The sequence below is a fragment of the Mustelus asterias genome, chromosome 30, assembly GCF_964213995.1.
Source record: "Mustelus asterias chromosome 30, sMusAst1.hap1.1, whole genome shotgun sequence".
In the NCBI taxonomy this organism is placed as follows: domain Eukaryota; kingdom Metazoa; phylum Chordata; class Chondrichthyes; order Carcharhiniformes; family Triakidae; genus Mustelus; species Mustelus asterias.
In genome coordinates this window covers 5,942,244-5,954,833 of record NC_135830.1, presented here as the reverse complement: position 1 = coordinate 5,954,833, position 12,590 = coordinate 5,942,244, and the positions used below count along the sequence as shown (strand labels likewise).

The 12,590-nt window shown below is 52.0% G+C and overlaps 2 protein-coding genes across 3 annotated transcripts in view; one reads left to right on the top strand and one right to left on the bottom strand.

Moving 5' to 3' along the window:
- The window catches only part of LOC144480718 (uncharacterized), a 370,150-nt gene that overhangs the window by 293,498 nt on the left and 64,062 nt on the right, over positions 1-12,590 (bottom strand). Inside the window, exon 9 of the mRNA XM_078200309.1 lies at positions 12,329-12,389. Within this exon, the coding sequence (XP_078056435.1) occupies positions 12,329-12,389 (61 nt within the window). The remainder of the gene's footprint in view (positions 1-12,328; positions 12,390-12,590) is intronic.
- Positions 1-12,590, top strand: part of LOC144480638 (dehydrogenase/reductase SDR family member 1-like) — a 31,060-nt gene that overhangs the window by 10,724 nt on the left and 7,746 nt on the right. For both annotated transcript variants that reach the window (XM_078200232.1, XM_078200231.1), the window contains exons 3-7: positions 3,329-3,472; positions 4,128-4,207; positions 6,804-6,936; positions 7,980-8,123; positions 9,872-9,941. In XM_078200232.1, coding sequence (XP_078056358.1) covers positions 3,329-3,472; positions 4,128-4,207; positions 6,804-6,936; positions 7,980-8,123; positions 9,872-9,941 — 571 coding nt within the window. The remainder of the gene's footprint in view (positions 1-3,328; positions 3,473-4,127; positions 4,208-6,803; positions 6,937-7,979; positions 8,124-9,871; positions 9,942-12,590) is intronic.

The window sequence follows — 12,590 nt, the reverse complement described above, 5'->3', positions numbered from 1 at the left end:
CGGTAGGTGGTGGGTGGGAGGCAGTGGGTGGGGGGCGCCGGGGGACAGACGCGGGACTCGAGCGGCGGCTGAAGAGGAACTATTTTTTGAAAACAGGTGCCTTCCCGACCTCAAAGCTTTCGGTGGCCAGGGGGATGCAGTCTGGGGCAGGCGGCACCCATTTTGTGCACGGCAGGATTCCACGAGGAGCGGGGCCGCCGCCGCGTGACGGTGATGGTGCGGGAGGAGGCCACTTGGCCCGTCGTGTTCCATGCTGGCTCTGCATAGGCGCAATTTAGCACGTCCAATCCCCCTAACCTGCACATCTTTGGACACAGAGGGGCAATTTAAGATGGCAAATCCACCTAACCTACTCATCTTTTGGACTGTGGGAGTTAGAGGTCGTGCCTTACAAATTTGGTGGAGTTTTTTGAGGAAGTGACAAAAACGGTTGACGAAGGAAGGGCCGTGGATGTCGTCTATATGGATTTCAGTAAGGCATTTGACAAAGTCCCACATGGCAGGTTCGTTAAGAAGGTTAAGGCTCATGGGATACAAGGAGAAGTGGCTAGATGGGTGGAGAACTGGCTTGGCCACAGGAGACAGAGGGTAGCGGTCGAAGGGTCTTTTTCCGGCTGGAGGTCTGTGACCAGTGGTGTTCCGCAGGGCTCTGTACTGGGACCTCTGCTATTTGTGATATATATAAATGATTTGGAAGAACTGGTGTTATCAGCAAGTTTGCGGATGACACGAAGATGGCTGGACTTGCGGATAGCGATGAGCATTGTCGGGCAATACAGCAGGATATAGATAGGCTGGAAAATTGGGCGGAGAGGTGGCAGATGGAATTTAATCCGGATAAATGCGAAGTGATGCATTTTGGAAGAAATAATGTAGGGAGGAGTTATACAATAAATGGCAGAGTCATCAGGAGTATAGAAACACAGAGGGACCTAGGTGTGCAAGTCCACAAATCCTCGAAGGTGGCAACACAGGTGGAGAAGGTGGTGAAGAAGGCATATGGTATGCTTGCCTTTATAGGACGGGGTATGGAGTATAAAAGCTGGAGTATGATTTTGCAGCTGTATAGAACGCTGGTTAGGCCACATTTGGAATACTGTGTCCAGTTCTGGTCGCCGCACTACCAGAAGGACGTGGAGGCGTTAGAGAGAGTGCAGAGAAGGTTTACCAGGATGTTGCCTGGTACAGAGGGTCTTAGCTATGAGGAGAGATTGGGTAAACTGGGGTTGTTCTCCCTGGAAAGACAGAGAATGAGGGGAGATCTAATAGAGGTGTACAGGATTATGAAGGGGATAGAAATCATCATAGAAACCCTACAGTGCAGAAGGAGGCCATTCGGCCCATCAAGTCTGCACTGACCACAATCCCACCCAGGCCCTACCCCCACATATTTTACCTGCTAATCCCTCTAACCTACGCATCTCTGGACTCTAAGGGGCAATTTTTAACCTGGCCAATCAACCTAACCCGCACATCTTTGGACTAGATCGGGTGAACGGTGAGAGGGGTCACAGGCTCAAGGTGAGAGGGGCGAAGTATAACTCAGATATCAGAGGGACGTTTTTTTACACAGAGGGTGGTGGGGGCCTGGAATGCGCTGCCAAGTGGGGTGGTGGAGGCAGACACGCTGACATCGTTTAAAACTTACCTGGATAGTCACATGAGCAGCCTGGGAATGGAGGGATACAAGCGATTGGTCTAGTTGGACCAAGGAGCGGCACAGGCTTGGAGGGCCGAAGGGCCTGTTTCCTGTGCTCTACTGTTCTTTGTTCTTTTGTTCTTTCTTTAAGCAGAGCACCCAGAGGAAACCCACGCAGACACTGGGAGAACGTGCAGACTCTGCACAGACTGACCCGAATGTAGGCCAAGGAATGTAGGCATAGGACCATCACCTGCATCCCAGGAAGCAGTCCAGTGAACCTCAGTTGCACTCCTATGTCCTTCCTCTGGTAAGGAGAGCGAGACTGCGCACTCTGCTCCAGATGTGGCCACGGCAGTGTCCTGTTTAACAGGAAGGTGTTTGACTCTGAAGGCAGCAGCTTACATTCCCTCGCCGATGGGTCTGTGGCTGTAAACCTTTTGGACAACCGACCCACCGAGTCCTCACCCTGTCTGCAATTTTATACTGTTGTCAAATGCATTGGCCATTTTGTAGAGCGGGAAATGTCACGGTGTCAAATGCGACGGCCGTTGGTGCGGCAACAATAATCTCTCCCTCAATATCAACAAAACGAAGGAGATTGTCATCGGCTTCAAGAAGCGTAAAGGAGAACATGTCCCTGTCTACATCAATGGGAATGAAGTAGAAAGGATCGAGAGCTTCAAGCTTTTAGGTGTCCAGATCACCAACAACCTGTCCTGGTCCCCCCATGCCGACACTACAGTTAAGAAAGTCCACCAACGCCTCTACTTTCTCAGAAGACAAAGGAAATTTGGCATGTCAGCGACAATTCTCACCAATTTTTACAGATGTACCATAGAAAGTATTCTTTCTGGTTGTATCACAGCTTGGTATGGGGCTCCTGCGCTGCCCAAGACCACAAGGAACTACAAAAGGTCATGGATGTAGCCCAATCCATCATGCAAACCAGTGACTCCCATCCATTGACTCTGTCTACACTTCCCGCTGCCTCGGCAAAGCAGCCGGCATAATTAAGGACCCCACGCACCCCGGACATTCTCTCTTCCACCTCCTTCAGTCGGGAAAAGATACAAAAGTCTGAGGTCACGTACCAACCGACTCAAGAACAGCTTCTCCCCTGCTGCTGTCAGACTTTTGAATGGACTTACCTTGCATTAAGTTGATCTTTCTCTCAACCCTCGCTATGACTGTAACACGACATTGTGCACTCTCTCCTTTCCTTCTCTATGAATGGTATGCTTTGTCTATATAGCGCACAAGAAACAATACTTTTTACTGTATACTAATACACGTGACAATAAATTGAATCAAATCATTTTGTAGAGCAGGAAATGTCCTGCTGTCGAATGTGGCGGCCATTTTGCAAATTCCTTGGAGACGAAGTGCATCGTGGGATTTTTGCAGTGCGGTCCCCGTCACTTTGCAGAGAAAAAAAGAGAAGCCGGGCGGAAAGGCCATGACCGCCGCTGGCGGGGAACCTCGGCGGCCAAGGGGCGAAGAAAAACAGTTTTACGCTGCTGTCAGTAGTGGGGGAGGGGAGGGTGGGGGGAAGGGGAAAGATAGATGTCTCGGGAACGTCACCGTAAGGTCAGTAGGTGGGGGTTAGTGTGTGACCGGGCTGCTGAGATGCTCCCCCCCCCCCCCCCCCTATCGCAGAGTCCCTCACTCTGTCCTTTCCCCCGGCAGGTGGAGGCGCGGGGAGGCCGCTGCGTGCCGGTGGTGTGCGACTCTACCAGCGAGGAGCAGATCCGCTCGCTCTTTGGCCGGGTCGAGCAGGAACAGGGAGGCCGGCTGGACATTCTGGTCAACAACGCCTACGCGGCGGTGGAGGTAGGGCTGAAATTCCGGGCTGGGGACCCGCATGGTGCTGGCGACTCAACGATTCGATTGACCCGGGTGCTGAGTATATACTCAAGGGAATCGAGGGGTGAGCGAACCGAGGGGGAAGGCAAGCGGGGGACTTAAAGATTTCACTGGGGCCGAGAGGGAGGGGGAGAGAGAAAGAGAAACTTTTTCTTCTGGCTGGAGTTTGGGGGGGGTCAGATAGAATCCATCGAATCCCTACAAAGCAGAAGGAGACCATTCGGCCCATTAAGGCTGCACTGACCACAATCCCACCCAGGCCCTATCCCCGTAACCCCACATATTTACTGTGCTAATCCCCCTGATAGTAAGGGGCAATTTAGCATGGCCAATCCACCTAACCTGCACATCTTTGTACTGTGGGAGGAAACCGGAGCACCCGGAGGAAACCCACGCAGACACGGGGAGAATGTGCAACTCCACACACACACTGACCCAAGCCGGGAATAAAAGTTGGGTCCCTAGAGCTGTGAGGTCACAGTGCTAACCACTGTCGATAGGATCCGGAACAAGCCAGGACAGGACGTGGCAAATGAAGCCTGGCCCATTGCAGAAGGGGGTAGGTGGGATGCCTGTCTGCGCCCTCGTTTGAGGGGTTTTAATCTTCCCTTTTCCTCCCTAGTCAATTATTTCTGACCATGAGAAGAAATTCTGGGAGATGCCACCTTCGTTCTGGGATGTGGTCAATGATGCAGGTCTGCGGTGAGTACGGCAGCTGAGGTCCAGCTGTCTCTCTCTCTCGCTGTCTCTCTCTCTCTCCCCCACCCCCTCCCCCCCATCTACATGAGGAACATCTGCTGTCTTACCCCTGCCCTCCCACCAACCTGAGCTTCCAGGTTGAGCTTCCCCGATCCGATTAGGGAACTTCAGACCAGAAGACACTGGAGCAGAATTAGGCCTTTTGGCCCATTGAGTTTGCTCCGCTATTCGATCGTGGCTGATAAGTTTCTCTACACCCATTCTCCCGCCTATTCCCCTGTAACCTTTGACACCCCTCCACTCCTTACCACCTTCCCTGTACACTTCCCGCTGCCTCGGCAAAGCAGCCGGCATAATGAAGGACCCCACGCACCCCGGACATTCTCTCTTCCACCTTCCGTCAGGAAAAAGATACAAAAGTCTGAGGTCACGGACCAACCGACTGAAGAACAGCTTCTTCCCTGCTGCTGTCAGACTTTGAATGGACTTCCCTTGTATTAAGTTGCTCTTTCTCTACACCGTAGCTATGACTGTAACACTACATTCTGCACTCTCTCCTTTCCTTCTCTATGAACGGTATGCTTTGCCTATATAGCGCGCAAGAAACAATACTTTTCACTGTATGTTAATACACGTGACAATAATAAATCGAATCAAATCAAAAACCGATCAAGAACCTATCTATCTCTGTCTTAAATACACTCAGCGACCTGGCCTCCTCTGTGGCAATGAATTCCACAGGTTCACCACTCTCTCCAGCTGAAGAAATCTGTCTTCCAAAGGGTTGTCCCTTTCATCTGAGGCTGTTCCTCTTATCTGAGTCTCTCCGACCAATGGGAACATCTTCCCCACGTCCGCTTTAACCAGGTCTCTCAGTATTCTGTAAGTTTCAATGAGAACCCTCCGCGCCCTCCCCATCCTTCTAAATTCCATCGAGTACAGACCCAGAGTCCTTGAATGCTCCTCGTACGACAATCCTTCCACTCCCAGGATCGTTCGCGTGAAGCTCCACTAGGTGAGGGGGCCACTTCGACACCTGTTCACTCCCCCTCCCCTGACCTTGTCCACCCCTCCCCCTCCCCTGCTCGTTGATGTACATAGAGTCATCGCGTTTCATCTGCACAGAAAGGCCTACGGTGCAGAAGGAGGCCATTCGGCCCTTCGAGTCTACACCGACCACAATCCCACCCAGGCCCTATCCCCATAACTCCACATACTTACCCAGCTAATCCCTCTAACCTACACATCTTTGGACGCTAAGGGATAATTTAGCATGGCCAATCCACCTAACCCGCACATCTTTCGGACTGTGGGAAGAAACTGGAGCACGCGGAGAAAACCCACGCAGATACGGGCTGAGAACGTGTAAACTCCGCACAGACAGTGACCCGAGCAGGGAATCAAACCCAGGTCCCTGGAGCTGTGAGGCAGCAGTGCTAACCACTGTGCCACCGTGCTGCCCAGGGAAGAGTAGAACAAGAGTAAAAGATAGTATTAGAGGTGAATGGTAGGACCTTAGGGAGTATCGTGGAACAGAGGGACCTTGGAGTTCAGGTGCATGGTTCTCTAAGGGTGAAGTTACAGATAGATAGGGCAGTGAAGAAGACCTTTGGCATGCTGGCCTTCATCAGTCAGGGCATTGAGTGTAGAAGTTAGGAAGTTGTGTTGCAGTTGTACAGGACGTTGGTGAGGCCGCACCTGGAGTATTGTGTTCAGTTTTGGTCATCTTGCTATAGAAAAGATGTTGTTAAACTGGAGAGAGTGCAGAAGAGGTTTACAAGGATGTTGCCAGGACTCGAGGGACTGAGTTATAGACAGAGATTGGACAGGCCTGGACTTTTTTTCTTTGGAACATAGTAGACTGAGGGATGATTTTAGAGAGGTGCAGAGGATCATGAGAGGCATGGATAGGGTGAACGCACTCAGTCCTTTTCCCAGAGTTGGGGAATTGAGAACTAGAGAGTTTAAGTTTAAGTTAAGAGGGGAAAGAATTAATGGGAACCTGAGGAGCAGCTTTTTTACACAGAGGGTGGTACGTATGTGGAATGAGCTGCTGGAGGAAGTGGTTGAGGCAGGGACATTGTCAACATTTAAAAGGCATTTGGACAGATACATGGATAGGAAAGGTTTAGAGGGATATGGGCCAAATGCAGGCAAATGGGGTTAGCTTACATGGGCTTTTTGGTCAACACGGACCAGTTTGGGCCGAAGGGCCTGTCTCCGTGCTGTAGATTCTATGACTCTAGAGGGCATGCTGGGTACAGCTCACAAGAAGTTGCCATCTTGGATCGAGTCTGGCGTGTCCTCGTACCCACGCCATGGATTTCCTTTTCCAAGGGGAAGAAACTGCAATGACATCCTCCCCTCCCGGTGGTGGCGCTGTGGAGTACTGGACCCAGGGCTCCGAGTGGGAGCGGAGGCAGTCACTGACCTTTCTCACCCTCTGGACACCAGGGGTGAGATCCTGGCCCCACGTGCGGAGATGGGGGGGGTGGAGATTGGGATGCGATGAGGGGAGTGCGGTAGTGGAAGAGGTCTCACTGCCGTAGTGTGTCCCAACACCTCCCCCCTCCCCAACCACACTTGCTTTGTTGTGCAGGGGCCACTATATCTGCTCGGTGTACGCAGCCCGGATGATGGTGGAGGCGAAGCAGGGCCTGATTGTCATCGTGTCGTCCATGGGCGGCCTGCGCTACATCTTCAACGTGGCTTACGGAGTCGGCAAGGCAGCGGTGAGTGGCAGGGCAGTGCGGGTAAACGGGCCGAAGGGCAAAGGTCACTCATTCACTTTGAGTTGCTGTATCTCACACTCTCTTTGCCTGGCTCTCTGGCTCTCTCTCTCTGGCTCTCTCGCTCTCGCTCTGGCTCTCTCTCTGGCTCTCTCGCTCTCTCTCTCTGGCTCTCTCGCTCTGGCTCTGGCTCTCTCTCTGGCTCTCTCGCTCTCTCTCTCTGGCTCTCTCGCTCTCGCTCTGGCTCTCTCTCTGGCTCTCTCTCTGGCTCTCTCGCTCTCTCTCTCTCTGGCTCTCTGGCTCTCTCACTTTCTCTCTCTGGTTCTTTCTCTCTGGCTCTCTGGCTCTTTCTCTCTGGCTCTCTGGCTCTTGCTCTCTGGCTCTCTGGCTCTTTCTCTCTGGCTCTTTCTCTCTGGCTCTTTCTCTCTGGCTCTTTCTCTCTGGCTCTTTCTCTCTGGCTCTTTCTCTCTGGCTCTTTCTCTCTGGCTCTTTCTCTCTGGCTCTTTCTCTCTGGCTCTTTCTCTCTGGCTCTGGCTCTCTGGCTCTTTCTCTCTGGCTCTTTCTCTCTGGCTCTTTCTCTCTGGCTCTCTGGCTCTTTCTCTCTGGCTCTTTCTCTCTGGCTCTCTCTCTCTCTGGCTCTCTCTCTCTGGCTCTCTCTCTCTGGCTCTCTCTCTCTCTGGCTCTCTCTCTCTCTGGCTCTCTCTCTCTCTGGCTCTCTCTCTCTCTGGCTCTCTCTCTCTCTGGCTCTCTCTCTCTGGCTCCCTCTCTCTGGCTCTCTTGCTCTCACTCTCTCTCTCAGGTTCGCTCTTGCTCTCTCTCCCTCTGGCTCTCTGGCTCTGGCTCTCTGGCTCTGGCTCTCTTGCTCTGGCTCTCTCTCTCAGGTTCGCTCTCGCTCTCTCTCCCTCTGGCTCTCTGGCTCTGGCTCTCTGGCTCTGGCTCTCTCGCTCTGGCTGGCTCTGTCTGCCTGCCCCCTGCCCCCCCACCCCCTCCTCCTCTGCCCCTCCCCCCCCTCTCTCTCTCACACAGTTCTCTCTCTCTCTCTGCAGTGTGATCGAATGGCAGCAGACTGTGCGTTGGAGTTGCGGAAACACGGAGTGTCATACGTGTCCCTCTGGCCGGGAGCCGTGCGCACCGAGACCATGACTAACTTGGTTATTAACACGGAGAACAAATCCAAAGGACAGCAACGGGTGAGTGAGACAGCGAGGAGGAGGCCATTCAGCCCCTTCTCCAGCCTGTTACACAGGAACACAGAACGGGAAGAAGGAAATTGAGAGAAAGGACATTGGGAGAGTGTAACCTGAAGAGGGAATGGAGGGAGAGTGAGTGGGATGGGAAGGAGGGAGCCAGTGGGTGAGGGAAGGATGGTGAGGGAGAGCGAGAGTGTGAACAGGTGGATGAGGGAGAGGGAGGTTCAAGTCCATAGCTTCCTGAAAGCGGCCACACCAGTCAATAGGGGGTAAAGAAGGCGTACGGCATGCTTGCCTTTATAAGTCGGGGCATTGAATACAAGAGTTAGGATGTCATGTTGCAGCTTTATAAAACTTTGGTTCGGAACCACTTATAGGATATTGCGTTCAATTCTGGTCGCCACATTACAGGAAGGATGCAGAGGATTTGGAGAGGGTGCAGAAGAGGTTTAACATGACGCTGCCTGGATTAGAGGGTACGAGATATAAGGAGCGGCTGGACAAACTAAGAACTAATGTTTATTTATTAGTGTCACAAGTAAGGCTTACATTAACAGCGCAATGAAGTTACTGTGAAAATCCCCCAGTCGCCACACTCCAGCGTCTGTTCGGGAACACTGAGGGAGAATTTAGCACGGCCAATGCACCTAATCAGCACATCTTTCGGATGGTGGGAGGAAACCGGAGCACCCGGAGGAAACCCATGCAGACACGGAGGGTGGGAGCGGCGAGAACATGAAGGCTCAGCACAGACAGTGACCCAAACCTGGGTCCCTGGCGCTGTGAGGCAGCAGTGTGAACCACTGTGCCCTCCCTCGCGTTGTGTGGGATTCTAGGGCTGGGTGGGATTGTTGTTGGTACAGGTTCGATGGGCTGAATGGCCTCCTCCTGCACTGTAGGATTCTATGAACATAAGAACTAGGAGCAGGAGTAGGCCATCTGGCCCCTCGAGCCTGCTCCGCCATTCAATAAGATCAGGCTGATCTTTTCGTGGACTCAGCTCCACTTACCCGCCCGCTCACCATAACCCTTAATCTCTTTAATGTTCAAAAATTTATCTATCCTTGCCTTAAAAACATTCAATGAGGTAGCCCCAACTGCTTCACTGGGCAGGGAATTCCACAGATTCACAACCTTTGTGTGAAGAAGTTCCTCCTCAACTCAGTCCAAAATTTGCTTCCCCTTATTTTGAGGCTGTGTCTCCTCGTTCTAGTTTCACCCGCCAGTGGAAACAACTAGGGTTGTTTTCTCTGGAGCGGCAGAGGCTGAGGGGAGACCTGATGGAAGTCTATAAAATAATGAGAGACATAGATAGGGTTGACAGTCAGAATGTTTTTCCCACAGTTGAAATGTGTAATACTCGGGGACATGCACTTCAGGAGAGAGGGGGAATGTTCAAAGGGGATGTGAGGGGCAAATATTTTTAAACAGAGAGTGGTAGGTGTCTGGAACACGCTGCCAGGGATGGTGGTGGAGGCAGATACGATAGGGGCGTTTAAGGGGCTTTTAAATAAGCACATGAATATGCAAAGAATAGAGGGATATGGACCAAGGGCAGGCAGAAAGGAATAGTTTAATTTGGTGTCATGTTCGACACAACATCGTGAGCTGAAGGGCCTGTTCCTGTGCTGTGCTGTTCTACGTTCTATGAGAGAGAGGTGGGTGAGGGAGAGAAGGTTGGACACAGTAACACGATTTAGTTGTGACAGCGGGGGAGTCCCTGAACTCTCCATGTTGTCCGTTTGCAGGTGGCGGACATGTTCACCGCTGGTGAGACCCCGGAGATGAGCGGGAAATGTATCGTCGCCCTCGCTACAGGTGGGTAAACGCTTCTCCCCACCCCCCTCAGCACTCCACGGCGAACGGCCTTCTCCTTTCCTGACGGGACCCCCACATCGATACTCTGGCCATGGGGGCGGGGGGGGGGGGGGGGGGGGGGGGGGGAGAGGCCCGGTCTCGGAACGAGAGGAGGCAGCCATTTTGTGTCTGAGCTGAGGAGAAATGCCTTTGCTCGGAGGCCGGTGAATCTTTGGAATTCTCAACTCCCCGGGGCTGGCCGTGGACGGTCCTCCATCGTCCGGACACGTCTGAGGCCGGGGCGGACAGATTCCCGGTCTCTCGGGGGGTGGGGGGCGTGGGCGGGGAAAGGGGTGGGAGGCCTCGTGGCATAAGAACATAGGCGGCACAATGGTTAGCACTGCTGCCTCACAGCGCCAGGGACCTGGGTTCAATTCCCGGCTTGGGTCACTGTCTGTGCAGAGTCTGCACGTTCTCTCCGTGTCTGCGTGCATTTGCTCCGGGTGCTCCGGCTTCCTCCCACAGTCCAAAGATGTGCGGCTTAAGTGGATTGGCCAACCTAAACTGTCCCTTAGTGTCACAGAGATTAGTACGGTAAATATGTGGGGTTATGGGGATAGGGCCTTGGTGGGATTGTTGTCAGTACAGGCTCGATGGGCCGAATGGCCTCCTCCTGCACTGTAGGGATTCCATGAACATAAGAACTAGGAGCAGGAGTCGGCCATCTGGCCCCTCGAGTCTGCTCCGCCATTCAACAAGATCATGGCTGATCTTTTCGTGGACTCAGCTCCACTTACCCACCCGCTCACCATAACCCTTAATTCCTTCACTGTTCAAAAATTTATCTATCCTTGCCTTAAAAACATTCAATGAGGTCGCCTCAACTGCTTCACTGGGCAGGGAATTCCACAGATTCACAACCCTTTGTGTGAAGAAGTTCCTCCTCAACTCAGTCCTAAATCTGCCCACCCTTATTTTGAGGCTATGCCCCCTAATTCTAGTTTCACCCGCCAGTGGAATCAACTTCCCTGCTTCTATCTTATCTATTCCCTTCATAATCTTATATGTTTCTGTAAGATCTCCCCTCGTTCTTCTGAATTCCAATGAGTACAGTCCCAGTCTATTTGGTCTCTCCTCAAAAGCCAACCCTCTCAACTCCGGAATCAATCTAGATTCAACCTAAGGATGTGATTGCACTGGAGAGGGTGCAGAGGAGATTCACTTGGTTGATTCTGGAGTTGAAATGGTTGGGCCTCTCTCGCTCGGTCTAAGGCTGCAGGATCCAGTCCCACTTCGACACTCGATAGTCACTGAAGGCCTGTTCGTGGCACGTTTGATTTGATTTATTATTGTCACAGGTATTGGGATACAGTGCAAAGTATTGTTTCTTGCGCGCTATACAGACAAAGCATACTGTTCATAGAGAAGGAAAGGACAGGGTGCAGAATGTAGTGTTACAGTCATAGCTAGGGTGTAGAGAAAGATCAACTTAATGCAAGGTCGGTCCATTCAAAAGTCTGATGGCAGCAGGGAAGAAGCTGTTCTCGGGTCGGTTGGTACGTGATCTCAGACTTTTGTATCTTTTTCCTGACAGAAGAAGGTGGAAGAGAGAATGTCCGGGCTGCGTGGGGTCCTTAATAATGCTGGCTGCTTTTCCGAGGCAATGGGAAGTGTAGACAGAGTCAATGGATGGGAGGCTGGTTTGCGTGATTCACAACGTTTTGTAGTTCCTTATGGTTTTGGGCAGAGCAGGAACCCATACCAAGCTGTGATACATCCGGAAAGGATGCTTCCTATGGTGCATCTGTAAAAGTTGGTGAGAGTCGTAGCTGACATGCCAAATTTCCATAAAGTAGAGAAAGTAGAGGTGTTGGTGGGGCTTTCTTAACTATAGTGTCAGCATGGGGGGGGGGAACCAGGACAGGTTGTTTGTGATCTGGACACCTAAAAACTTGAAGCTCTCGACCCTTTCTACTTCGTCACCATTGATGTAGACAGGGGCATGTTCTCCTTTATGCTTCCTGAAGGCGATGACAATCTCCTTCATTTTGTTGACATTGAGGGAGAGATTATTGTTGCCGCAACAATTCACCAGATTCTCGACCTCATTCCTGTACTCTGTCTCATCATTGTTTGAGATCCGACCCACTACGGTGGTGTTGTCAGCATATCTGAAAATTGAGTTGGAGGGTAGTTTGGCCGCACAGTCACAGGTGTATAAGGAGTGTAGTAGGGGGCTGAGAACACAGCCTTGTGGGGCACCAGTGTTGAGGATGATCATGGAGGAGTTGTAAGGTCAGCCAGTAAATCCTTTCCGACACGCGTCAGGGCAGCCAGTACGAGGAGTGGGAGTGTTTCCTGTTCAGCGACCGCGCAGAGAACAACAGCCGATCGCTGAGGTAGCTCACCCTGCGCCATCACAGACTGATGGACACCCACCATCGCCGATCCCCACTTAGGGCCCAGTAACTGGAGGCGAAAGGGAAGGCGATAGCCGAGTGGTATTATCGCTGGACTATTCATCCAGAAACTCAGCTGATGTTCTGGGGACCCGGGTTCGAATCCCACCACGACAGATGGTGGAATTTGAATTCAATAAAAAAAATATCTGGAATTAAGAATCTATTGATGACGGTGAAACCATTGTCGAAAAAACCCCATCTGATTCAC